General features: G+C 46.7%; 2 protein-coding genes across 11 annotated transcripts in view; both read left to right on the forward strand.

Moving 5' to 3' along the window:
• Positions 1 to 9: 9 nt before the first annotated feature.
• Positions 10 to 6,383, forward strand: MED20 (mediator complex subunit 20). Of its 2 annotated transcripts, XR_517896.4 has the most exons (5): positions 10 to 163; positions 2,549 to 2,703; positions 3,927 to 4,180; positions 5,455 to 5,651; positions 5,766 to 6,383. XR_517896.4 is itself a non-coding variant. In XM_002714396.5 (4 exons), the coding sequence occupies exons 1-4, from the start codon at positions 150 to 152 to the stop codon at positions 5,979 to 5,981; spliced, it is 639 nt and encodes a 212-aa protein (XP_002714442.1). In that variant the 5' UTR covers positions 10 to 149; the 3' UTR covers positions 5,982 to 6,383. The 2 variants fall into 2 exon arrangements, 1 of the variants encoding a protein (XP_002714442.1); XM_002714396.5 differs by lacking the exon at positions 5,455 to 5,651.
• A 9,311-nt stretch (positions 6,384 to 15,694) lies between these two features.
• USP49 (ubiquitin specific peptidase 49) overlaps positions 15,695 to 27,152 on the forward strand; it is a 98,593-nt gene continuing 87,135 nt past the window's right edge. For 3 of the 9 annotated variants that reach the window (XM_008262749.3, XM_008262747.3, XM_008262746.3), the window contains exon 1: positions 15,772 to 15,950. The gene's annotated coding sequence lies outside the window, so the exon portion shown is untranslated. The other 6 variants (XM_051854167.2, XM_008262745.4, XM_008262748.3 and 3 more) reach the window with 6 other exon arrangements.

Consider the following 27,152-nt stretch of genomic DNA (forward strand, 5'->3'; position numbering starts at 1 on the left):
CGCTGCTGGTGCGTCTAACCGGCGCTCTGTTTTTACGTACTTCCGGAGCCCCTCCCGCGACCCGAGCCTGCGGTAGTTTTTAGTTCTTGTGGGCTTCGGGAGAGCGCTGTTTCGGCTGTGTGGTCGTGCCGCTTTCCAGGCCTGACGCTATGGGAGTGACCTGGTAGGATCACAAAGGGTTTTATGGGGCGGGACTTGGGTCGTGAAGGTCCCTTGAAACCTGGAGGGTCGGGGACTGAAGTCCGCCGTTCTCCGGGAGCTGAGCAAAATGCCCTCGGGCTGCGTGGATGTGGGCACTCTAAGGGCCGTGAGTCTCGGGCCCTAATGGGCCCCATTGCTCCTGGAAGGAAGCAAGGAAAAGGTTTTATCTCAGGAACCTTATGCATGGGTTGTGTACCCTCTTCTCTTTTTCTTGGTACGTCTTGCTACCCTTGAAATCCTAGTAGTGCAGAAAGTGGGACTTCGAGGTCGGAAACAGGGCTTTTCAGACTAGAACCCACCCGCAGGTAGGGTTAAAGCTGATAGGAGATAGGCAACGAGGCGGTGTTTGTGTGTTCGCCTCCCCCTACCTGTAGCCACCCAATAATCAGCCTGTATCTGGTTCTCATTCGGGTCTACAGGATCAAAATGGAAACTACTGGGAATTAGAAGATCAGGTTTCCAGACACTTTACTTCCTCATGACCTGCCTCCTACTACGTTTATACGGTTGATTCAGTTTCAGTGCACTTAAAAAAAAAAAAGATTTATTTATTTGAAAGGCAGAGTTAAAGAAAGGCAGGGGCAGAGAGAGAGCTTCCATCTGCTGGTTCTCTCCCCAAATGGCTGCAATAGCCGGAGCTGGGCCGATCAGGAGCCTGTAGCTTCTTCCAGGTCTCCCATGGGGGTGCAGGGGCCCAAGCACCTGGGCCATCTTCTACTGCTTTCCCAGGCCATGACAGAGAGCTGGATCGGAAGTGGAGCAGCCGGCTCTCAAATCGGCACCCACATGGGATGCCAGCTCTACAAGCAGCTGCTTTACCCTCCACGCCACAGCACTGGCCCCCAATGGACTTTTAAATCTCTGAACATGTTCTCAAACCCAGATGGAAGAGGATGGGGTGGAGGGGAAGGGTATGAACCCAGGGATCTTGGAGACCTTAGTTCCAAGGTGCTGGGTCTCTGCACCTTTTTTCTTCTTCTTCTTTTTTTTTTTTTTTTTAAGTCTTGGTTGTGAGCATCTCATCAGAGAGGCCTGGAGGCCAGGATATCTGAAGCCAGGAGTTATAGGCTTCTCTTTTTTTTCTCTTTTTTGAAAGATTTGAGAGGTAGAGTTACAGACAGTGAGAGGGAGAGACAGAAAGGTCTTCCATCTGCTCGTTCACTCCCCAGATGGCCCCAATGGCTGGAGCTGCGCCAATCCGAAGCGCTTGGGCCATCTTCTGTTGCTTTCCCAGGCCATAGCAGAGAGCTGGATTGGAAGAGGAGGAGCCAAGACTCGAACCGGCACCCATATGGGATACCGGCACCACAAATGGAGGATTAACCTACTGCACCACAGCACTGGCCCCCTAGGCTTCTCTTTTAAAAATAGTTGGGGGTAGAGGGAACACAATTTCTCCCAGTAGCCAGGGGTTTCTGGGGCTTGCACTCTTGTTTCCCCTACCACAACCCTCCCAAGCCCTGCAGAGTGAGGGTGCTGGTGCGGGATGGAGGTGGAAAAGTTGCAGCACAGGGGTTGGGACTGTGTGTAGCAGATTAAGTTACTGCCTGCAGTGCCGGCATCCCTTATGGGCACTGGTTCAAGTCCTGGCTGCTCCACTTCCAATCCAGCTCTCTGTAATGGCCTGGGAAAGCAGTAGAAGATGGCCCAAGACCTTGGGCCCCTGCACCCACGTGGGAGACCTGATGAAGTTCCTGGCTTTGTTGCCGGCCATTCCTGGGGGCGCCCTTATCAACTTTTCCAAAATCCTAGGACCTCTGTCCCTTGTAGCTTCAGGGATTCTCTGAAAGTACTTCAGAAAGTTCACAGAAAGTATGTATTATGAAAAACTATGCAATGTTTTGGCACCAAAATCTTTCTTTTTCTTTTTTGACAGCCAGAGTGGACAGTGAGAGAGAGAGACAGAGAGAGGGAAAGGTCTTCCTTTGCTGTTGGTTCACCCTCCAATGGCCGCCGCAGCCGGCAGCCGGCGCACCGCGCTGATCCGATGGCAGGAGCCAGGTGCTTCTCCTGGTCTCCCATGCGGGTGCAGGGCCCAAGCACTTGGGCCATCCTCCACTGCACTCCCTGGCCACAGCAGAGAGCTGGCCTGGAAGAGGGGCAACCGGGACAGAATCCAGCTCCCCGACTGGGACTAGAACCCAGTGTGCCGGTGCCACTAGGTGGAGGATTAGCCTAGTGAGCCGCGGCGCTGGCTGGCTGGCGGCTTCTATTTCCGCATCTTTACAACGTGAGGGAGGGGTGGGGTCGTAGCTTCTGGCTTGGCTGAGCCACAGTTCTGTGGATAGAATGGCTAAGTGAGTATGTGTGTGTCTGGGTACTGACACTGTGGTTCTCTCCTTCCCAGTGTGTCCCAGATGCCTGTGGCCGAGGGCAAGAGTGTCCAGCAGACCGTGGAGCTCCTCACCCGAAAATTGGAGATGCTTGGGGCAGAGAAGCAAGGAACGTTTTGTGTGGATTGTGAGACTTATCACACGGCTGCCTCTACCCTTGGAAGCCAAGGTCAGTGAGATGGGTATGTAGGACGGCTGGAATGTGCCTTGGAATTCACGGGCATTAATGAGAGTTCCTTATGCTTTTGTGTATTCCAGAACACATGGCAAGATGTCTTTGTAAATTTATTCATTCTTGGTCTTTTATTTCTTAGACCGGGGATATTTTTGTTTTTCTGCCTTTAGAACTTTTTTTAAGCTTTGAGGTATAAGTGATAGACAAAGAATTGTATATATTTAATTGTATATATTCAGTGCATAATCTTAATGAGTTTGGACATGCATGTGAAGAGTCTAAAATACATATTTTGTTTTAAGATTTATTTTATGTGAAGGCAGAGTTATAGAGACAGAGAGATCTTCCATCCACTGATTCACTCTGTAAATGGCCACAACGGCTGGAGCTGGGCCAATCAAAAACCAGGAGCTTCTTCTGGGTCTCTCACATGGGTGTGGGGACCCAAGCACTTGGGCCATCTTCCATTGCTTTCCCAGGTGCATTAGTAGGGAGCTGGATTGGAAGTGGAATAACTGGTACTCAAACCAGTACCCAAATGGGATGCTGGTGCTGCAGGCAACAGCTTTATCTGCTTTGACATAGCACCAGCCCCAAAAAAGCATATAATGAAAAAATATGCATAGATTTCAAAAATTTTTTGTACCAAAATGGACTTAAAAATGCTTATTTATTTGAAAGAATGACAGAGAGAGATCATTCATCTACTGGAATACTCTCCAAATGACCACAATAGCCAGGTTTGGGAGCTGCATTCTGGACTCCCACGTGGGTAGCAGGGCCCAAGTATCTGGGTCATCTTCTGCCTTCCCAAGCACATTGGCAGGAAACTGAAACAGCAGTGGAGTAGCTGGGACTCAAAACTAGCAGTCCAGCATGGAAGTCAGTGTTGTAGGAGGTGGATTACCCATTGCACCACAACACTGGCCTCTAGGCTTGTTTTCTGATTCCATTTTCTACAGTCTTTGTGAAATACTCTCAGATACTAAAGAACATAGTACATTTTGTTTGAGCTTTTTTTTCTGTATGAGCTGTTAGTCATCTAAGCATCCCTCTGTGAGCCACCAAGGAGAGGGGAACCACTCCCCACATACACACTGGTATGCAGGACTGCTAAAGTAGTACCCGCTTGCCAGCTGGCCTTGTTCCATGCGTTGATCCCAGCCTGGGTCTGCCAGCGAAAGCCTGGGTGATGAGTAGGTCTCCGTCCGTTGCAGGTCAGGCCGGGAAGCTGATGTATGTCATGCACAACTCGGAGTACCCGTTGAGCTGCTTCGCCCTCTTTGAGAATGGCCCTTGCCTTATTGCTGACACCAACTTTGATGTGCTCATGGTGAAGCTCAAGGGCTTTTTCCAGAGTGCCAAGGCCAGCAAGATTGAGACTCGGGGCACCCGTTACCAGTACTGTGACTTCCTGGTGAAGGTGGGCACTGTGACAATGGGTCCCAGTGCCCGGGGCATCTCTGTGGAGGTAAGATCTCGGTGAAGTGGGAGCAGGTGGTGCTGAGGGGCTGCGCAGCAGAGGGCTCTGAAGGTTTTCCAGGCAGCCCAGGTCACACAGATGTTTTTGCCTGCCTGACCCCTGATTCCAAGCTCCTGGCTTTCTCTCCATGAATTTTTTACCCTTTCTTTCATCAGTTATGGAATCAGTAGCCCAGCATGGGAAATGGGAAGCTGGGTGCACAGCAGGTAAAAGCATACGATGCCTGACTTGCCGGAGAAGGGAAGGGAGAACTGAGGGAGACATGTGGGTGATGATGTGCAGGAGCTGTGGCAGGACCTGCAGCAGACTAGGACAACTTTTGGAGCCACTTTTGGAAGGTGACTCCTTCATCACTTTGAATGTCAGCCTCCTTATTGTTGCTTTGAAATGGGTCTCAGAAGTTGTGGAGTGAAAATGCGCCTTCCTTTTGATATGCTGCTGCTCTGTTTTGTGGTGCAGAGGGGTACCTGTATGAGAAGACTTCATCCGTGAGCCTAAATATACATACTGAAATTGGCAGAGAGGAGTAAGGTGGAAGCTGGCCCTGGGACCTGGGGAAGTCCATGGCCTACCACATACCCAGCATTATTTGAGATTAAAAAACAAGGAAGTTTACAGGGCTTGCATTTTGGAAATCTATGATTTATTAAGAGAACAAGGCTAGAAAACTGTTTTTGAAGTCAGTCCAAGAAATGCCATAAGTGGAGCACAGCTTTGCTCAGGGAATTCAGGCCAGCGGTAACTGCTGACTCGGTTGTGATGCTTCTGGGAGGAGCAGCATTGAAGTAGGGGCTTAAAACATAGAGACGTGGGATGGGTCGGTCTGGGAAGCATCCCAGGTGGGGAAAAGGGCAGTAGCAGTGATTTCTGCTCAGAAACCTCTGGAGCACAGATTCCCTAACTTTTCAGCTTGGGATACACCTTGAGTTGCTGAGACCCAACGGGACCCGCTGTTTGTCCTCCACTTCCACCCTTGTGGGACAAACACACTCAACAGTTTCTCCTTGTGACCCCAGTGAAAAACTAGGAGAGAGGAACAAGAAAACCTGAGATGTGTATTCTTGGCCGCTGCCACCTTGCTTGGGAAATTCTTTTAGGCGTAGAGCCCTGGCTATATCTGCCTTGGAAATAAAGATTGGTCTTGAAGAGGCTCATGAGGATGTGTGTCTACTCTGCCCTCTACTTACCCCTTCAGCCCTACTCCTGCCTTCCTCGTACCTACACACATTTTTCTTCCCTTCTCTCTTTGTTGTATGTCTCAGAATTTTCCTGAGCTCTCCTTGAATCCTCACCAAGCATCACAGCAGAGTCTGCAGAGCCCTGAGACAAACAAAAGGGACCCAGATCTGCCCATGGGGCTAACAGGGAGGGCTGCGGGCTGACAACCTCCAGGATGGCGTTTAATGGGAACAATGCTGGGTGTGTTGAATATTTCCTGTGGACAACACTGTGCTGGCAGGTGTGTGTTTTTGACTCAGGGTTGGGGGACATAGAGGCAGAGGGCAGGAGGGCAAGAGAGCAGACCTTGTCCTTGCCCTCCCTTACCCTCATTCTCTGTTCTTTTGGTCCCCAGGTGGAGTACGGCCCCTGCGTGGTAGCTAGTGACTGCTGGAGCCTGCTGCTTGAGTTCCTACAGAGTTTTCTAGGCAGCCATACACCAGGGATTCCTGCAGTGTTTGGAAACAGACACGACGCAGTCTATGGCCCAGCAGACACCATGGTCCAGTACATGGAACTCTTCAACAAGATCCGCAAGCAGCAGCAGGTGCCAGTGGCTGGGATTCGTTAGTGGCTGGCAGCTGCTGGCCAAGCTTTGTCACCAGAGGTACTCCACAGGAGGAGGTGCTGCCCTCAGGTCTCTGGACCCCAGAAATCTAGGGCAGCCATGGAGGCCTCTCTTCCTTTCCAGTTCCCAGCTGTGGCCTTTGTGGGGACTCTGGACTCCACACCCTTGACCCTCACACAGCCCCCCAACAGCCATTTTGCCCCAGGCCTCACTGGATTTGGCCTGTCCTCAGGAATGGTATTTATGAAGACTGGAGAAGTTTGGACCTCTCCTGCTTTAGGGGAAAAGGTAGGACAGGGGTGCCCCTGCCTAGTGTTGGTGGGGAAATCAGTCTGGACCCACAACAGATGTGCTGCGTTTCGTGTTTGGGCCATGCAGGAATAAAAATCTCTTCCTTAACTCAAAGGATGTGGCTGGAGATGCAGGCGGAAGCACAGCTTGTTTGATGCCTGTCATTTTCTGACCTGTTTGCCAGAAACTGTGAATTGACTTTCCTAGGGTGTTAGCTGAGTTTTTGAGCTCTCCTGTTGATGTCTTTCCCTTCTGTCGTGATTATGTTAAGCCACAGGCTAAACTCTGTCGTAGCGGAGAACCAAAAGGACTGTGGCTCTTACTAGGTAAAAGTTTCTTTCTCCTCTGATAGTACACAGGTAATCAGATGGTCCAGAGCAGATTTAACTGTACCAGGTCATCAGGAACTTGTTTTCCTTCTGTCTTGTTGTTCAGCTATCCCTAGGGTATTATCCTTACCCACAAGATCAAAGCAGACTCCTCAGTTCTGTGTCCACATTCCCCTGGGAAAGAGGGAAGAGAGCGGCTTTTTTTTTTAGAGCATATGACCTGGAGCGATTCAAGTGCTGGTGCCACACTTTGCTGGAAGGCTTCGCTGTGACGCGGAACCTTGCAACTGGGTAGTCATGTGCCCAGTTAAAACTAAAAGATGAAGGAGAATATGGATACAGGGACCCAGTTAGTGGGTTTTTGCTGTGTGGAGCTCCCTAGATACATCCAGGAATGCTCTTTTACAGTGCTTTTTATGGAACTAAGGCCTTTGGTCTGAGGTGGCTTGGAATGAGGGCTGATCCAGAGGCACTGTGAGCTTAGCTGGACAAGTCACACTAGGAAGTCAGCTCTGCATCCCACACCAAACTCAGCCTTTCTAGTTCTCATGCACCTGCAGCTCAGGGTTAGCTGAGCTAACCTGAGGTCAGCTGACGCAGGTGATGCAGTGTATTTCTTAAATAATTCCACAAATACAGCACCCCTAGCAAAGGTAACTAAACTGAACTTGTGACTGTTGGGAAGGGCCCAGATGTCACCTAGCTTTTGTGTACATGTCTGAAGGGGACTTTCAGGAACAGTTATGGGTATAATAGTGTATAATTTTTGGAAGTTCAGGTTGAATCAAAGTTGAAGTTGAGGACTGTTTATGAATTTAAGGAAAAAGTCATTACAATTATGTAATAAATGATCTTTTTTAATAATTTTTTTTCTTAAGATTTGTTTATTTATTTGAAAGGCAGAGTTACAGAGAGAGGCAGGAGAGAGAGTCTTCTATCCACTGGTTCATTTCCCAGATGGTCGCAACAGCACCTATCTGGACCCAAGATCCAGGAGCTTCTACAGGGTGTCCCACATGGGTGCAGGGGCTCAAGGACTTGGGCCATCTTCCACTGCTATCCCAGGCCACATCAGAGAGCTGGATCAGAAGTGGAGCAACTGGGATTCGAACCAGTGCCCATATGGCTGCCGGCACTCAGGTAGCAGCTTTACGCACTATGCCACAGCACCGGCCCCTATCTTTTTTTAAGCTTTATTTATTTGAAAGGCAGAGCAAGGTGGGGAAGCGAGAGAAAGAGAGAAACTTCTGTCTGCTGGTACACTCCTCAAATGGCTAACTGAGGTTGGTCCAGGCCAAAGCCAGGAGCCCAAAACTCCATCTTGATCTCTCATGTGGGTGGCAGGGATCTAAGCACTTGGACCGTCTTCTGCTGCTTTCCCAGGCAAATTAACAGGGAGTTGGACTGGAAGCAAAGCTGCCAGGACTGGAACTGGCACTCTTGATAATGGGATGCTGGTGTGACAAGCGACAGCTTAGTCCACTGTGCCACAATGCTGGCCTCTAAATAAAATAGATTTTTGTTTTTTAAAAAATACTTATTTTATTTGAAAGGCAGAGAGAGAGGGAGAGACAGAGAGCAGGAGATCTTCTGTCCGCTGGTTTACTCTCCAGATAGCCATAATAGCCAAGACTGGGCCAGGCCAAAGCCAGGAGCCAAGAGCTTCTTTCAGGTCTCCCATGTGGGTGGCACTTGGGCATCTTCTGCTTTCCCAGGCCATTAGCAGGGAGCTGGATTGAAAGTGGAACAGGCAGGAATTGAACTGCTGCCTATATGGGATGCCAGCATTGCAGTCAGCAGCTTAACCCACTACACCACAGTGCTGGTCCACATATCTTAAAATCAGCTAGTGAGTGGAAGTGCGTATCTTTTGATTAAAATCTTATCTTCTGTCTTCTACATGAGACTGTTTCTACCCCTTTTCTGCCTCCAAATGCTTCAACCCTCTCCCTATCTGTAGCTAGCAAAAAAGAACAGAAACTGGAAAGACTCTGAGACCCTGCTGCCATGTAACCTTTTCTGGAACCACAGACACCTGCCAACCTTGAGCTGACTGTCAGAGCTGTGTAGGACAGCTTGAGAATTCATCTGATTCTCTCCATAAAATGGGAAGGCTGGGGCCGGCGCTGTGGCATAGCACATAAAGCCACTGCCTGCAGTACCGGCATCCCATATAGGCGCCAGTTCAAGTCTCGGCTCCTCCACTTCTGATCCAGCTCTCTGCTATGGCCTGGGAAAGCAGTAGAAGGTGGCCCAAATCCTTGGGCCCCTGCACTCACGTAGGGGACCAGGAAGAAGATCCTGGCTCTTGGCTTCGGGTTGGCGCAGCTCTGGCCATTGTGGCCAGTTCTGGAGTGAACCAGTGGATGGAAGACCTCTCTCTCTTTTTCTGCCTCTCCTTTTCTTTCTGTGTAACTCTCATTTTCAAATAAATAAATGAATCTTTAATAAAAAGTGAGGAAGGCTAAGACCCCTAGAGAGGTCACAAAGAGATGAGAGTGGAGTCAGGACTCCTATGTCTTATTCTAAGTGTATTAAGAGAAGAATATAAGTAGCACTTTATTTCTCAGGAGCAGGGTAAGGTTTTTCTGTTTGTTCTTTGTTTTGTTTTGTTTTATTTTATTTTGTTTTGACAGGCAGAGTGGATGGTGAGAGAGAGACAGAGAGAAAGGTCTTCCTTTATCGTTGGTTCACCCTCCAATGGCTGCCACGGCCGGCGCGCTGCGGCCGGCACACCATGCTGATCCGAAGCCAGGAGCCAGGTGCTTCTCCTGGTCTCCCATGGGGTGCAGGGCCCAAGCACTTGGGCCATCCTCCACTGCACTCCCGGGCCACAGCAGAGAGCTGGCCTGGAAGAGGGGCAACCGGGACAGAATCCGGTACCCCGACCGGGACTAGAACCCCGTGTGCCGGTGCCGCAAGGCGCAGGATTAGCCTAGTGAGCAGGGAGCTGGATTGAAAAGTGGAGCAGCCAGGACTCAAACCAGTGCCCATAAGGGATGCTGGAGCCACAGGCGGAGGCTTAACCTACTATGCCACAGCACCGGCCCCCCCCTAATTCTTTTGCATTCCTTATTCCATTGCCCAACACATCCCTGCCCATCAGATAGGATAGAACAATTTAAGGGTAATATGTGTTCTGAATTCTCTGTGGAAGCTTTAAAAAAGGAGAATTTAGGTACCACATTTATATAACCTACATTGTTCAGAAGCCAGAATTCAATATTGGAAATCATTTGTCATGTCGGAAAGGGGAGACTGGTTTTGTGGAGGTGATAGGTGTACTGAGGCAGCCTGCAAAAGGAACAGAAACACTGCTTTAGGAGAACAGGTGGCTGTGTGACAGCCATAGCATTGACCCAAACTTGCCAGGTAACTTCAGTCAGGTTGGCTCCCTCTGGGTTTCATCAGTGTAGTGGGAATAATGATGCTGCCTTCTGTATATCCTAGGGTTAAGGAGAATAGATACGAAGAGTGCTTTGTAAACAAGGAGATGCCCTCTCTGCTCTTGTGTCTTTTTAATGGTACTGGAGATAGCAGTGTTTGGTTAGAACATTTAAGATGGCAGGTTCTGGGGCCAGCGCTGTGGCATAGCGGGTAAAGTCACCACCTGCAGTGCCAGCATCCCATATGGGCGCCAGTTCGAGACCCAGCTGCTCCACTTCTGATCCAGCTCTCTGCTATGGCCTGGGAAAGCAGTAGAAGATGGCCCAAGTGCTTGGGCCCCTGCAAATGCGTGGGAGAAGCGGAAGAAGCTCCTGGCTTTGGATTGGTGCAGCTCCAGCCATTGCAGCAAATTGGGGAGTGAACCAGCGGATGGAAGACCTCTCTCTCTTCCTCTCCCTCTCTCTCTGTGTAGCTCTGACTTCTTTCAAGCAAAATAAATATTTAAAAAAAAAAAAAAAGGTGGCATGTTCTACAGTCATTGCTGCTAGGTAGCAAGTTATAATTCTTCCACAACACAAGCAGTACTTTTGTAATAGAGAATGAGCAGTGTGGAGAGAGGGTCCACAGAAAATATTGTTGTTTAGGAGTATTTGTTGTAACCAAACCAATGAACATTTTGAATGTATCATCTCTGGAATATAGAAATATGTAAGCTTATTTTTATTTATATGAAAGAGACAGAAGAAATTTTCCACCTGCTGGTTCACACCCTGATTACCTACAACAGCAGGGCTAGGCCACGCCAAAGCTAGAAGCCAGGGATTCCATCCAGGTCTCCTACTGGGTGATGAGGACCCAAGTACTTAACCCATCATATGCTGCCTCCCAGGATACACATCAGCAGGAAGATGGAAGCAGAAGCAAGTCTTAATTCCAGGTCACCTCATATGGAATGTGAGCATCACAAGGGGTGCCTTAAGTCACTGTGCCCCAACACCCCCAACAAACTTAATTTTTAAAAAAAATTTTTTTAGATTTACTTATTTATTTGAAAGAGTTACACAGAGAGAAGAGAGGCAGAGAGAGGTCTTCATCCAATGGTTCGCTCCCCAACTGGCCGCAATGGCCAGAGCTGTGCCAATCTGAAGCCAGGAGCCAGGAGCTTCTTCCAGGTCTCCCATGCAGGTGCAGGGGCCCAAGACTTGGGCCATCTTCTGCTTTCCCAGGCCATAGCAGAGAGCTGGATCGTAAGTGGAGCAGCCAGGTCTCAAACCGGCACCCATATGGGATGCCGGCGCTTCAGGCCAGGGTGTTAGCCTGCTGCGCCACAACGCCAGCCACCAAACTTAATTTTTAAAGATTTTTATTTTATTTGAAAGGCAGAGTGAGACAGAGGGATAGATAGAAGTTTCCCATGTACTGCTCACTCCTCAAATGGCCACAGTGGGCCAAGCTGGAGCCAGGAGCTTCTTCTGAGTCTCTGACGTGGGTGCAGGGGCCTAAGCACTAGGGCCATCTGCTGCTTTCCCAGGCACATTAATGGGAGCTGGATCAGATGCAGAGCAGCTGGGACTCAAACAGGTGTCCATATGGGATGTCAGCACTGCAGGTGATGACTTAACCCACTATGGCACAACACCAGCCCTCCTGGAACTATTTTTTAATGCTGTATATTGTGTTGCATTCTTAAGCAGTTGTGTTTTTAAAGATAAAGCTCAGGGGTCAGCGACGCTGGCATCCCATATGGGCACCAGTTTGAGACCTGGCTGCTCCACTTCCAGTCCACCTCCCCAGCTAATGCGCCTGGGAAAGCAGAAGAAGATAGTCCAAGCCCTTGGGTCCCTGTACCCACGTGAGAGACTCAGAGGAAGCTCTAGGCTCCTGATTTCAGCCTGCTGCAGCCCAGGCTGTTGTGGCCGTTTGGGGAGTGAACCAGCAGGTGGAAGATCTCTCTATAACTCTGTCTTTGAAGTAAATAAAACTTAAAAAAAAAATAAAGTGCAATTCCTGATTCTATTTTGCAGTCCTCATTGATGAACCACCTAATTATTAACTCTGAAGCTACAATACACCCTTTTTTGGTAGTTATTCTTTCTATTCCCATGTAACTCATGATTCTCAAACTTGTTCTCACAACCTCGTGATGTTTTTAAGATGCATTGAAAGGGCCAGGTGTTGTGTAGCTCAGCAAGCTGCCACTTGCTATGCTAGCATCTCATAGCAGAGTGCCTGTTTGAGTCCAGCTGCTCTGCTTCCAATCCACCTTCCTGCTAATGCACCTGGGAAGGCAGCTGATAATGACCCAAGAACTTAGGTTTCAGCCACCAAGAGACCCAGATGGAGTTCCAAATTCCTGGCTTCAGTCTGGCCCAGCCCCTGGCTGTTGTGACCATTTGGGGAGTGAATCAACAAATAGAAGATCTCTATCTCTTCCTCTCTCTCTTAACACTCTGCCTTTCAAATAAATAAATACATCTTTAAAAATAAAAAGTGGGGCCAGCGCTGTGGCGCAGTGGGTTAATGCCCTGGCCTAAAGTGCCGGCATCCCATATGGGCGCCATTTCTAGTCCCGGCTGCCCTTCTTCTGATCTAGCTCTCTGCTATAGCCTGGGAAAGCAGTAGAAGATGGCCCAAGTCTTTGGGCCCCTGTACCCATGTGGGAGACCTGGAAGAAGCTCCTGGCTCCTGGCTTCAGATTGGCGCAGCTCCAGCTGTTGTGGCCATCTGGAGAGTGAATCAGTGGAATAACAATAAACTCATCACATGTTAACATACATAAAATACTTTTATTGAAAAATAACTTTCTAGATGAACTTTAGTGATGAGTGGTATTTATATTTTGCAAATATCCTGAATATTTGGTATTATAGAAGATGGTTGGATTCTGATATCTGCTTTTGCATTCAATCTCTTGTAATATGTTGTTTTGGCTGAAGAATATGAACAAAAGTCTGGCCTCACATCGATGTGTATTATTTGGAAAAGGGGAGGAGTGTATTGATAATCTTTTGGATAGCCTTTGATACTGCATTAAAACTCCACTGGAGATTAGTTGCAGTATGTGGAATATAAAACTATATCAAAATAAATGTCTTAATATTTTATACTTTGAATGGATCTTTTATTGATGCATGATTTTGTAGCATCGTGCAAGGGTTATTTGAACAATACTGCTTATCTCCTGAATGTTGACACATTTCATTATATATATTTTACAAATCCTGTTTGTTAATATAACTATCAGCCCTTTTTTTTTTTTTTTTTTTTTTAAGATTTTATGTATTTGAAAGACAGTTACAGAGAGAGGCAGAGACAGAGAGGTCTTGCATCTGCTGGTTTACTCCCAAATGGCCACAACAGCCAGAGTTGAGCTGATCTGAATTGAGGAGCCAGGAGCTTCTTCCAGGTCTCCCACGTGGGTGCGGGAGCCTTGGGCAATCGCAATCCTCTGCTGCTTTCCCAGGTACATTAGCAGAGAGCTGGATTGGAAGTGGAGCGACTGGGACTTGAACCAGTGACCATATGGAAGCCAGCACCACAGGCAGAGGCTTAATATTACACCACGGCTCCGGCCTGAGTCTTACCTTTGCCAAGAATGGTGTCAAGCTGAACGTTGCTGACTTTGCAGAAAATGTCTTCCAAATACTTGGTGAATAACTCTAGGTTACCCGTTAGCTGTTGTTCCAAGTAAAAATGGTGTTCCATAACGAAAGCTGTTCACTCAGCTCAGAACTCAAAAAAATTACACATGTATTTTTTCTCAAAGCAAACATCATACCCAGAAGTGCTTCATGCATACATCCATCCATTTGATCAGAGAGAGTGGTATTATTAAAAATATATACACTGGGGCTGGCACTGTGGTGTAGCAGTTAAAGCCACTGCCTGCAGTTCCAGCATCCTATACGGGCACCAGTTCGAGTTCCAACTGCTCCACTTCCGATCCAGATCTCTGCTATGGCCTGGGAAAGCAGAAGGTGCCCAGGTCCTTGGGCCCCTGCACCTGCGTGGGAAACCCAGAAGAAGCTCCGGGCTTCAGATCCAGCTCCGGATATTGTGGCCATTTGGGGAGTAAACCAGCAGATGGAAGACCTCTCTCTCTGTCTCCGCCTCTGCCTCTCTGTAACTCTGCCTTTCAAATAAATAAATAAATGTTTAAAGAAATATATAGTTTCACAGACCTTCTTAAGTGAAACATATATGTTTTTACAGTGTCAGTACGTTTTATATCATTGCCTTGATTTGTGCTAAGGTAGAAGCAACTTTACCGTTACTTTTTTACCATCATGCAAATGTCATCACAGAGAGAATAGTTTTGATCGCAGTGGCTGCCTTAAAGGGTCTCGGTTATCCTCAGGGCTCCCTTCCCAAGCCACACTTTTGAGAACCACTGATCTAAAAACATGCTCAAAGCACTGAGAATTTGTTCCCCTTGAATGACTTTTCTGCCAGCAAAATTCTTCACCGAACAAAGCACCTTGATACAATCTCTTCTTCAAGAATTTTCTCAGAGGTTGGCAAGTAGACAATTCAGGAGTTACAAAGTAAGAACTTTGAATGGTTGTAAGACAACAAAGGGAGTACTCTGAGCTCTTGAACCACAGGACAAATCCTGACCAAAGGAAACCAAACCACTCCACATTCTCCCCTTCAGGCAGACCTCTTTGCCCTCAGAAGTCCTTTCACTGTTAACTTGGCCCCAGCCGCTGCGGTTTCCTCCCACCTTTGTTGTTCTTTGACTTTGGTGCTTCCCTGTCATACTTACATATGGTAGCCTTGAGCGACTGGAGCTGATCATGTATGTTTCTTTCACTTGTCCTTTTATGTTCACTTGCCTTCCCATGTGTCTGGTTACAACAGTGTTGGTGTTACACTGTACCCCGCAATTTATGCCACAGACTGACCAGGAAGGGAGCCTTTTGTAGAAAGAGCTGCTGTGCCGTCTCCATCCCCAGTCCCCTAGAAGTCCTTAGGGACCACTCCCAACTCAGTCTGGTTTATTTCCCAAGCCCCTGATCTGCTGAACTTTTTTAGTTCACCGGCGAAGTCCTAGTCCTCAGAGGGATTTCCATAAAACAGCTGAATCCCGCCTGGGTCATCAGTGGCATAAGTCCGACACGTGCTCGCCCGCCCGGGAGCCAATAGTAACTCACAAACGCTATCTTAGGAAGCCTCCCAGTGCCGTTGGCTGATTCTTTGGGAACGACAGCGTTAAAAAAAAGAGCAAGTATTTTCCCAGAACAAAACAAAAACAGGGTAGTGAGGAAGGCGTTGCCCCTTCACAGTATGGAGAGATGTTAAAGGTGGGCCACGAAAGGTACGTGTAAAACTCCCGTACTGTACCCCGGAATGACGGGCAGGGGAAAAGGGGGCGGAGATGGTCTCGGGGGTCTGGCCCTTTAAGGAGGAGGGGCGGACATAAGACTCTGTACCTTTAAGAGTCTCTTTGTCTGGAAACCTTCTTATTTACCCTCCTGTGCTTCAACCAAACTTCGTCCCGCGATTCACAACGCCGGTCTACGCCGCCGTCCCTTACGCCAGGCTCCTGCCGGCCGCGCGTTTGTGGCTGACCCTAAACTTTGCGCCCAGGGCGCGAACCCTCCTGGAGAGTCTCGGTGCCGGGGTCTGGGCCCAGCGCTGCGCCGTTGGCGCAATGCGGGGCTCGAGGGGCGGGGCTCCGGCGGGCGGGCCAATGGGCGGGCAGGGGGCGGGACCGCGTTCGGTTGTCTCGCGCCCTGGTGACAGCTCGCGCGTGCTGATGATGGCGGTAAATAGAGGGGGGCCCGGCGAGGGGGCGGAGGCGGTGGGCAGGCAGCGGAGGGGGTAGCTCCGGGGGGTGGGGGACGGGGACGGGGACGGGGAGGCCGCGACGGCCTGGGAGCCCATTCTAACACGCGGAGGCGGGGACAGGAGGCTCCGGCACTCCAGCCCTCCCCTTTAAAGAAGCAAAATCCTCACACACCGGGTGAGGGGCGACAAAGGCGGTGCGCGCCTCGCGGGCGGGAGGAGTGGCGGCAGGGGGCGGGACCGCGGCGCCGGCGGGCCGGGGGCGCCCGGGGCGGGGGCCGGCGGGAGGCGAGGGCGGGAGTAGGGGCGTGCGGGCCCTTCGTTTTGGCGGGGTGGGCTACGATTGGGTTTGGGGTACAAGCCTTGAGGCAAGAGCGGAGGGGAGGCTTGGGTGCTTCTGAGGGGAACCGGGCTAAGAATGAGATGAGGATTAAGGGGAGAAAGGGTTAGAAGCCAGGGAGAGCAGGAGTGAGGAAAAGCCAGCCCAGGAGGCACACAGCAGGGTGGGCGTCGGGGAAGCCCGGGCAGGGTTAGGAAGATCCGGGCTGGGCGGCGGGCTCCGGGGTTAGGTGGAAGCGCGGGGGTGTATCGAGGTGAGGGGTGCTGGGGTGGGAGTTGGAAGCGAAAGACAAGGAGGGGCAGCCCCGGGTTAGCAGTAGTTGGAGTAGGGAGAGAGAGAGTGATTAAGAGCCAGACGTGACAAGGGTGTGAACTAGTGCAGAGCGAGATGAGCTGAAGGACCGGCGGTGGGCTGGGGACCGCTGGCGAGGGTCTGAGAAAGGTATGGGTTAGGAGGTGGGCAGTGGGCGTACATTCTGGAAAGTGAGGGAGGGCGAATGAGACCCTGGACTGGAACCAGGTAGGGGCAGGAGTAAGAGCCTAGTGGAAGGGCGAGAGGCTGATGAGAGATGGGGTTTTTGTAAGACAATTCCGGGACCAGAAAAGCCGACAGAGTAAAGGTGTAAGAAGTGATGGCGGTCTGGGACCAGGGTAACTGGGGAATTACGCTAATGGAAAAGCTTCCCCGGGATCCACGGTAAAAAAAAAAAACAAAAAACAAAAAACAAAAAAAAAAAACAGGTGGGGAGAGGGCTACACGCAGTCGGCGAGAGGGGCAGGGTGAGATGGGCCCCCGCGTGTAGAGGATGAGGTGGGGGAGTGAGGCGGAGAACCGGGTGAAGGGACACTGGGGGAGTCCTGATGGATGTCGAACTCGAGTAGAGCGCGCAGGGCGGGAATCGAACGTGCGTGTGGCAGGGAGAGGCTCCAGAAGGCGTGCGAGGGTCAGGGCCGGAAGGCTGGCGTGAGGGACCCAGTGTAGGGAGCCCCTGTGCAGAAGAGGAGGAACCATGGTGAGTGAAAGGGGACCTAGAGGCAGGGGTGAACGCTAAAAAGTAAGGGCGGAGGCGGGGGTGGGAGGGATGCAGGAAAGGAATTCTTTGTTGGGAACTGTGTGTTGAAACTGTGAGTCCTTTTGTCCCTAAAAGTAGGAAATTCCAGAAACCTCTTTCTCTCTTCAAGGAATCTTAGATCCGCTTCCACCTTTAATTGCTTTTGATTCGACTTTCACGTCCACTTTGAAAACATGAGACCCATTTTGATTTGATTTCGTTCCTGTGTGAATGATCAGGCATGAGCCTGGGGTGTTGAAAACCTCTGCATTTCACCAGTGTTGTCATAATAGGAGAACGGGCTGTGTTTATTTACAGGGCGCCTGTGTAGTGTGATAGTTTTGGCATTTTAGCAGCATTGTACCTGACAGGCGCTTGGGCTGAGTGCTTTATCGACAGCATTTTCATCTTCCATGGAGAACATACTGCTGTTGGGATGGAGAAAGATGAGAATCTGTTTTGTTTCGATTAATCAACCAGCTTTCTGCTGAGTTGTTTTCAGTGGCTGGAGAATATTGAAAACTCATTTTAGAGAAAGGCAAATAACCAACCAGGGAAGTTTACTGGGAGAGAGATTTAAATCAGGGCTGTGAGGGTATTGAGCTCCTAAGCTGCCTTTAGCTTTGTGTGGGACGTCTCATACCATAGTAGAATTAGCAAAATGGAATGATGAGAGGGAGAATCATGGATTGGTGGGGAATTTTAGAGTGATGGACTTATCTCCTAGGTTAAACAATGAGTTTATGAGAAATTTTTATGAAGAAAATTCCCTGTAAGATTGCAAGCCTTGTCCGAGTGGAGGCTTGGACAGCTCCACTGCCCCCTTGTTTTATGGTTGTAAATAAAGAAGGATGTATTAATTACTATTAATTTTTCTAAAAGCGTTTGGTATTTAGGACACTTGGAAATTAAAAGGAAGATAAGAAATTTGGGCAAAATTTAGGTTATTCTTACTTGGTATTTAGTTTTAGTGATTTTTATTCTGAAGCTTTTACATTTAGCTGAAAATATTACTTTGCATTTGGTGGAAACAAAGGATAGCACATAATTTACTTAGGATAAAAATGTACTGCTCTTGAATCTTATTTGGAGTATTTCATTAGTTTATATTCAGAAGCACACACATACTTTTTTTCATCAGAGTTGTGTAAATTTTACTGTTTTGTGGGTGCTTGTATACATAGCTAAGTTAGCTTTGCAGCACAGTTAGCAAAAATTGGGTTTTGATTTGTGGATATCAAACATTGGTTATTGATTTTTGTGAATAATTTAGAATCATAACTCTTTCTGGATTCAGCTGCTGACTCTGTACATGGCATAGTATTTAGTTCATGGTTTGTTTCATGGATTCTGTTAAATATGTGTTCAAGGTGACCAGATTGATTTGGAAATTTAACAGGGACTTTTAAAAAATTACTAGTTTTGCTGCTAAGTTTTAAGAGGATTAATCTGAAAATGTTAACTTTCAAGATGAAAAGTAACTTTGATATGAAACACCTGTTTCTGTGAAATGTGTATGCATATTCCCTCCTGTTGTAGATGTGTTTGGTCTGACACTAGTACTAGGTTGTATTATGCATGTATGGTACTGCCATTTTAAATAATGGAATTGTTTTTAATCTAGTATCTTTATATAAATTATTTGATAATGGAAAGGAAGAAAATATAAGGTCAACTAATATAGAATGGGTCCTGCCTTTTTTTTCCTGTATGGAACCAATATGTGCTGAACCACTGATTCTAGTTGTGAATGGTTAGTTCTCAACTGGTATTTCTAAAACCAAAAATGGATTTTTTTCATTCTGATAATACTATTTCTCAGTAAAGACTCTAATGACAAACTCAAGCTTTGTTCTCATTTATTGATCAAGTAAAATTCTACCCAATTTATCTTGTCTAAAATCTTATGTGCAAAGCAAAGGGCTTTTAGTTTATCTTTTCAGGTTTGGATGGGTAGGTTGTACGTAATTCAATATTTTTCTGGTTAATCGTAGGGTCTTTGGATGGAAAGAGATCTTGACAGAACCTCTAGTTTATCCTGCAACTTCAGTCAATATCTTACTTAAATCATCCAGGTAGATAAAAGTTTATCCTGTTTTCCTATAAATCTTCAGCAGTGTTGTGGCAGCCTTTGTAGATAATCTTTCTCAGCACTTGATGATGGTCTCTCTGGAGAGTCTGTCTTCCGTCCACTTGCAGACACATAATGCTCTATCTGTATTTCTTATCTTTCCCCATTCTCAATTTTTGAGTAAAGAAAATATCTGCTTGCTATGGTATTGGTAAGACATTAGGTCTTCATAAGCTTGATAATAATGGCTAATCCACGTGTAATGCTTGTGTTCTGTTTGAGACACTGATGAAACACTTCGTAAACTGTAAATCATTTACTCCTCACAGCAGTCCTCTGAGGAAGGTACTGTTACTATCCCTGTTTTACATGTAGTGAAATACAGCGTTCCTGAGATTAAGTGATTTGCTCAAGGTTATACTCAGACATTTCTTTAATTTTTAAATTTTTATTTATTTGATGGACAGAGAAACTGAAACAGAGAGAGATCTTCCAACAGCTGTTTCACTCCCCCAAATGCCTTCAACTGCTTGAGCTGAGCCAGGTCAAAACTAGGAGCCGAGAACTCAATCCAGGTCTTCCTTGTGGGTGGCATATGGGTGACATGTGAGTGACAGGGACCAAAATACCTTCTTGTCTCCCAGGATACGCTTTAGCTGGAAGCTGGAATTGGGGACCAGAGCTGATACTTAAAACCAGGTACTCCCACATGGGATTAAAAAAAAACACACACACACTTTTTAAAATTTGTATTTCACTTGGGGGCCGGCGCTGTGGTAGAGCAGCTAAAGCTGCCACCTGCAGTGCCGGCATCTCATATGGGCGCCAGTTCAAGTACCTGCTGCCCCACTTCCAATCCAGCTCTTTGCTATGGCCTGGGAAAGCAGTAGAAGATGGTTCAAGTCATTGGGTCCTTGCACCCACGTGGGAGACCCAGAAGAAGCTCCTGACTCCTGGCTTCATATGGGCCCAGGTCTGGCCGTTGAGCCAGCAGATGGAAGACCTCTCTCTCTGCCTCCACCTCTCTGTAACTCTGCCTTTCAGATAAATAATAAATTTTTTAAAACAAATTTGTACTTTACTTGAAAAGCAGGCACACAGAGTTCTTATTCCCACTGATTGACTCCCCAAATACCCACAATGTCCTGGAGTAGGCCAGGCCAAAGCCAGGAGTTTAGAGCCCAATTCAGTTTTCCACATGGGTGTCAGGGACCAAAGTACTTGAGTGATCACCTCTTGCTTCCTAGGATGTACATTAGCAGGAAACAGTAATTCAAAGTGAAGCCAGGGCTCAAAGCAGGTACTCTGATATGGGATGCTGCCCTCCCTAGCAGTTTTCTATTTTATTTTTTAAAATTTATTTACTCAGGCTCATTTGGCTAATCCTCCGCCTGTGGCGCTGGCACCCTGGGTTCTAGTCCCAGTTGGGGTGCCGGGTACTAGTCCTGGTTGCTCCTCTTCCAGTCCAGCTCTCTGCTGTGGCCCGGGAGTGCAGTGGAGGATGGCCCAAGTGCTTGGGCCCTGCACCCACACAGGAGACCAGGAGAAGCACCCAGCTCCTGGCTTTGGATCGTCGCCATAGCGGCCATTAGGGGAGTGAACCAACAGAAGGAAGACCTTTCTCTCTGTCTCTCACTGTCTATAACTCTACCTATCAAATAAAAATAAAAAATTAAAAAAGAAAAAAAAAAAGAAAGGCAGAGTTACAAAGGGGATGGGGGAGAAACAGAGAGCTCTTCCATCTGCTGGTTTGTTCCTCAAATGACCTCAATGGCCAGAGCTGGGCTGGTCCAAAGTCAGGAGCCAGGAGCTTCCTCTGGGTCTCCCGTGTGAGTACAGGCACCCAAGTACTTGGGCCATGTTCCACTGCTTTCCAAGGCCACCAACAAGGAGCTAGATCAGAAGTAGAGCAACCAGGACACAAACCAGTGCCCAAATGGGATGCTGGTGCCACAGGCAGCAGTTTTACCCACCATGCCAATCAGTTTTCTTTTTTTTTTTTTTTTAAGATTTTTATTTATTTATTTGAGAGGTAGAGTTATAGACAGTGAGAGGGAGAGACAGAGAGAAAGATCTTCCTTCCGTTGGTTCACTCCCCAGATGGCCGCAACAGCTGGAGCTACGCCGATCCAAAGCCAGGAGCTTCTTCCTGGTCTCCCACATGGGTGCTGGGGCCCAAGCTGTGAGCCATCTTCTACTGCTTTCCCAGGCCATAGCAGATAGCTGGATTGGAAGAGGAAGCTGCGACTAGAACCAGCGCCCATATGGAATGCTGGCACTGCAGGTGGAGGGTTAACCTACTGTGCCATGGCACCGGCCCCATCAGATTTCTAATCAGTAAACCCAATGCTTACTCTCCAAACAACATCTTAACCACTGCACTAAATAGCAGCCCTGATACTCAGATATTTTTACAACTACTTGTTTAATAGTTGATCATCTTTTGTACAAATGATGCTATTTTTGGGTCAGGTGTTAACCCAATGATACGTGTAATCTTTATTTTAGTTCAAAAATAGAACTCTGCCAAGTGGTGGGAATGGGGTTTGAACCTTGGCATTTTGCTGGCAGAGGCTATGCTCTGGTGTTACTTCCACTAGACTCTTGTGAGGTCATCCCCTCAGTAGTACTGGTTAGTTCATCTCTTAGTGGATCCTGTTTGCCAGTCTTTAAGGTATCCCTTTGATTCTGTTATTAACCTCAGTTAATAGCGCCATTCCTTTGTAGACTTCTTTTTTTTTTTTTTCCAATTCCTGGGACAAACACCCATAAGGGTTTTGTATAATGCAAAGATTATATCAAGGTTCTTAGAATGCTTCTATTTTTTTCATTTCAAGTTTGTATTTATAAAACAAAACAACCCCAAACCAATTTAAAAATGACTTACTCTATTGCAGATTACCTGTCTACCTTTCTAGCTAGAAAACCTGTACATGTTACATGCTCTGACAGGTTTGCAGTTGAAAGATTGTTGCTATTTTGAAAAAAAAAAAAGGAACAAAATCATTTTTTTTAGAATTTTATGCTTTTATTAATTTGAAAGGCAGAGTGACAGAGAGGATCGGGGAGAGATAGCAAGAGAGATCTTTCAGCTCTTGTTCATTCCCCAAATGGCTGAAAGCCAGGAACTCAGAACTTCATCCAGGTGGCCCTGGTACTTGGGTTGTCTTCTGCTGCTTTCCCAGAGGAATTAGCAGGGAACTGGTTAGGAAACAAAGCAGCTGGGACTCAAACCTGTACTCCCAGCATTGACCCAGTGACTGCGGATTTTTTTTTTTTACAATTTTTCAAAGTTAAAAGCTACAGAAATGGTGCAGGATTCACCAGTTATTTCCATTTTGCCCATTTGCTTTATCATTTTCTCACTTGAGTATTTTTAAACAAGTTAAATGAAAGAAAGTACATATGAAAACCTTAATTTGTTTTTTTCCAAGAGGGAATAAACAGGAAGTTTGACGTATGTTTGATTTTAATCAAGCACTTGAAGCAAAAATCTCAAGATTGGATTTAGAGTGCATCTTGTGGTTTTGTGGTTTGCCGTCTTTCAGCAGGATCTGAAAAAGATTCTTTCACTAATGAATGAAGGGTTTATAGGCCTCTCCTATCAGCAGAAACCATGTGGTCATGCATCCCTCTTGTGGGACATGCTAACTGTCCATGAGGTCTGGGTATTATTGTGTGAGAAACAGGAGCCACAGGTCCTTTCAACATATGACCAAGAAAAATTTAGAGGAAACGCATATTTTGAAGATCTTTTAGGTCCTTTCAAGGAGCCTGAAAAAATCGAAGTGCTAAATATATTGCTTTAAGAACATTGGCTGGGATTAATACAAATAGGATTGCCTCATGGTGAGGGTCCAAATAGAAATATTGTAACATTTTATTAACTCCCCCCAAAATAATCCTAAATTTGGGGAGCCTTTTCATTTGTTTAAAGAAATTTAGCTGACCCCCTTCCCATCTCTGTCATCCCTTACCTTCATTTAAATGATAAATTTAAGTTATTTTAAAAGATTTTAAAATAAGAATCTAAGAACCTTGATGCAACATTCATTTAAATGATAGTCTATCCACTTGATAAAGATGTGATCTGCAAAGGGCTGTCCAAGGTTTAAGTGAAAAGAATATAAGCTGAATTCTGATAAATTTAATTCTAGCACTTGTGGGCTTCCCCACCCCCTTTTAAGTGATTATCAAAGCTATGAAATATAGCTCCTTACTAAAGCTCATCGTAATAATTAAAAATCTTCCCTTTCACAAGGATGAGAAAAAATTACAAATTATTTGGAAAGCATTCTTTGTAGTCACGCATTATTGTTTCTGAGACGTGGGCAGTTTTTTGAGACTATGACACGGGTCCTTTTCCATTCACATGTTAATAGAAGTCTGGAAAGTAAGGCGTGCTGAAATTTTCAGGGCTGTTTTTATTACGTGTCAAGTTGTAAACAGCATTCTGTGACAGGTATTTTCTCTCTTTGTCTTCTATGGAGCTAATTAGTGATTTACTCTCTAGTAGCGTCTCTTCCAGCCTTGCTGTGTGAAAATGCCTGCTTCTCTGTGCCTTCCGTGCAGCCAGGGCTGGCACATGACTGGGGGCCAGATGTTGGTTAGCACATCAGAAGGATCGGGGATAAAATTCATTTTTGTATTGTGCTTTTGAAGATGTGCTCGAAAGGCTTTTGTCTATGCCATTCCCCTTCTCCATCATCTGCCTCCCCCATTCAAGTAGGAGTGTTGTAACCTTCTGTAGCCCAGAGCTACTGTCCTTGATTCAATTTGGGATTGCTTTCTGTTCTGCCCCCACCCCACCCCCACTCCCACGTTGTAGGATTTGGGGAGGATTAGCAGGGCAGTCTGGCGGAGGAGTTTAGAGCCCAGAGAGCTGGTCTCCTCTGCTGCCTCTCAGAATACAGAGCTCCAGTCATTGTCTTTAGAACCCAGCAGTGCTTCTCTTGCTCAGCAAGTTATGTGAGGGCGGGGCGGGGGGGGGGGGCAGCACTGTTGTGAGTGAGTTAGGAAGATCTTTCACACGACGCTCCTGTCTCTCCAAAGGAAGGATGCGCTCTGCCATTGTGTCAGCTTTTTCAGAATGCAGTGGAGTGTCCAAAAGATAATTCAGACCTTGGCTAACACTTTGTTACGTTGGTGTTCTGCTCTTTCCTGCCTGCTGCTTTATCTCTTTCTTTCCATCTCTGACATGGGAAAGATGTGTGGGATCTGTCATGTGTTCACTTGGATGGGCCATGTGACTTTGAAATAAAATCTCAAGCATCAGTTAGTTTTGTGAATATAAATTTTCACTGAAAAATGAAAAGAAGTGTAGATAGAGATTTACTGATTTACCAGCTTTGAGCCAAAAGCCTTTCTAGAATGCCAGATGATTTGTGATACTTATTTTTGCAGTTATGGATACTAATTTATCAGGATAATAAGGTCAAAGTCCCTGTTAGGGCTAATTAGATTCTCCTTGACAAAAATTCTTACCTGGAGGTGGCCACAAAGAATCAGGTAAGGAAATATGTGACTAGCTCTCTGTTCAGCTATCATTGCTAATAGCAGTATAATCGTGGACATCTAGTCATTGACAGTGAATCAGCATTTGTGAATAGAGGTCATCTCATTTATGTACAGTTCATAAAGTATGTGAAGCTGTACTGTTTTGTTCTTATAAACCAGAATGCCTTGAACATCCCTATGAATAGCCATTGCTAACATACTTCTCTTACTCTCCTTTTTCTGTGTTCTGATATAACCACCTTTATCAGTTATCTTAATTATATCCAATGCTCATGGTTAGACACTAACTCTTTTTTTTTTACTAACTATATCTTATAACTTAACATCTAGAAGTAGTAAAAGGTCAAACTAATAAATAATATTGCATATAAAAAAGTAAAATAACAGTAAGTTAACTGATTAGAGGTATGTTATAAGCAAAGATAAAAAGTGAGTACAGGGGCCAGCACTGTGGTACAGTAGGTTAATCCTCCGCCTGCGGCACCGGCATCCCATATGGGCGCCGGTTCTAGTCCCGGCTGCTCCTCTTCCCATCCAGCTCTCTACTGTGGCCTGGGAAAGCAGCAGAAGATGGCCCAAGTCCTTGGGCTCCTACACCCACGTGGGAGCCAGAAAGAAGCTTCTGGCTCCTGGTTTTGGATCAGCGCAGCTCTGGCCATTGTGACCATTTGGGGAGTGAACCAGCAGATGGAAGACCTTTCTCTCTGTCTTTCCCTCTCACTGTCAGTAACTCTACCTCTTAAATAAATAAATAAATAAATAAATAAAAAATCTTAAAAAAGTGAGTACAGGACAATGGAATTAAACATACACTTTAAAAAAAATTATTTATCTGGGAGGTAGAGTTAGAGACGGAGAGACAAAGGTCTTCCATCCGCTGGTTCACTCCCCAAATGGCTATAATGGCCGGAGCTAAGCTAATCTGAAGCCAGGGACCAAGAGCTTCTTCCTGGTTTTCCACATGGGTGTAGGGACTTGGGCTGTCTTCCACTGCTTTCTCAAGCCATAACTAGAGAGCTGGATCAGTAGGAGCAGCTGGGACAGGAACTGGCGCCCACATTGGATACCATTGCCACAGTTGGAGGCTTAGTGTACTATACCACAGTGCCAGCCCCGAATATACTCTTTATAGAAATGTGTCTAAAATGTTTGGCCTAGCTTGAAGATCTTGTAACAGTGCATTTCAGGCCCAGGCCTGTGGCTTGGCAGGTGGAACCACTACTTGCAGTGCCAGCATCCCATATGAGCGCCAGTTGGAGTCCCAGCTTCTCCACTTCCAGCCCAGCTCTCTGCTAAGGCCTGGGAAAGCAATAGATAATCGAAGTCCTTGGGCCCCTGCACCCATGTGAGAGACCCAGAAGAAGCTCCTGGCTTCAGTTCAGGTCATTTGGGGAGTGAAACAGCAGATGGAAGACCCCTCTCTCTCTCTTTCTGCCTCTGCCACTCTGTAACTCTGCCTTTTAAAAAAAAACAAAACAAAATAATGCCTTTCAAGTGGAAGGTTAGTGTTCTTTAATGAAGACATCAGTCCCGATTGTGGTTAGTGTTATTGTTTGCTCTATGCCCAAATCCTAAATTGGTTAAACATTAGCAGACTTCCAGTTATACTTGTAATGTGGTTCTTGAATTTTTTTCTCCATCTGCAGTTCAGCTTACCCTACAAATAATAATAAATTAAAAATCTATTTGATTGGCAGCCCATGGCAGAGCCTCGGGTGATCACTGATATCATAAATAAGAGTGTTAATTATTAAAGAACCAACAGAAATCACTGTGCACTTACTCCCCATGTAGGACAATTTCCATCCTTAATGAGTTGTACTTTGAGAATTAACTGCAAAACTTGTGCTTAAACTGTACTCTATCTGTTGTATGTGTGTGTGTGTGTGTGTGTAAACTGTTGAAATCTGTACTTGACATAGAGTTGGTCCTCTGAATATAAACTAAAAATGAACCATAAAATATCTATTTGAGCTGTGAATTCAATAATCTTAATCACTTAAATAAATATAAAACACATAATTACCACTTTTACCTTTCAGATTGACAAAGATTTATAAAGCCAGTGATAGCCAGTAGTAGATGAGGATGTGGGAGAGCTGGAAGTGTCATATACTGTTGGCAGGAATACAAGTTTTCTTGGAGGTAAATTTGGCAGTGTCTGTTGGAATTTAAAATGTATATACCCTGAGAGGGCTGGCTCTGTGGTGCAGTAGGTTAATCCTCCACCTGTGGTACTGGCATCCCATATGGGCGCCAGTTCTAGTCCCGGCGGCCCCTCTTCCAATCCAGCTCTCTGCTATGGCCTGGGAAAGCAGTAGAAGATGGCCCAAGTGCTTGGGCCCCTGTACCTGCATGTGAGACCAGGAAGGAGCACCTGGCTCCTGACTTCAGATCGGCA

Source organism: Oryctolagus cuniculus, chromosome 5, assembly GCF_964237555.1.
Source record: "Oryctolagus cuniculus chromosome 5, mOryCun1.1, whole genome shotgun sequence".
Classification (NCBI taxonomy): Eukaryota; Metazoa; Chordata; class Mammalia; order Lagomorpha; family Leporidae; genus Oryctolagus; species Oryctolagus cuniculus.

Bases quoted from the DNA above. Each gene is read 5' to 3' on its own strand.
- MED20 (XM_002714396.5), top strand. The intron at 2,704-3,926 runs GTCAGTGAGATG...CGTCCGTTGCAG, and splicing joins CTCTACCCTTGGAAGCCAAG to GTCAGGCCGGGAAGCTGATG. The intron at 4,181-5,765 runs GTAAGATCTCGG...TTTGGTCCCCAG, and splicing joins CCCGGGGCATCTCTGTGGAG to GTGGAGTACGGCCCCTGCGT.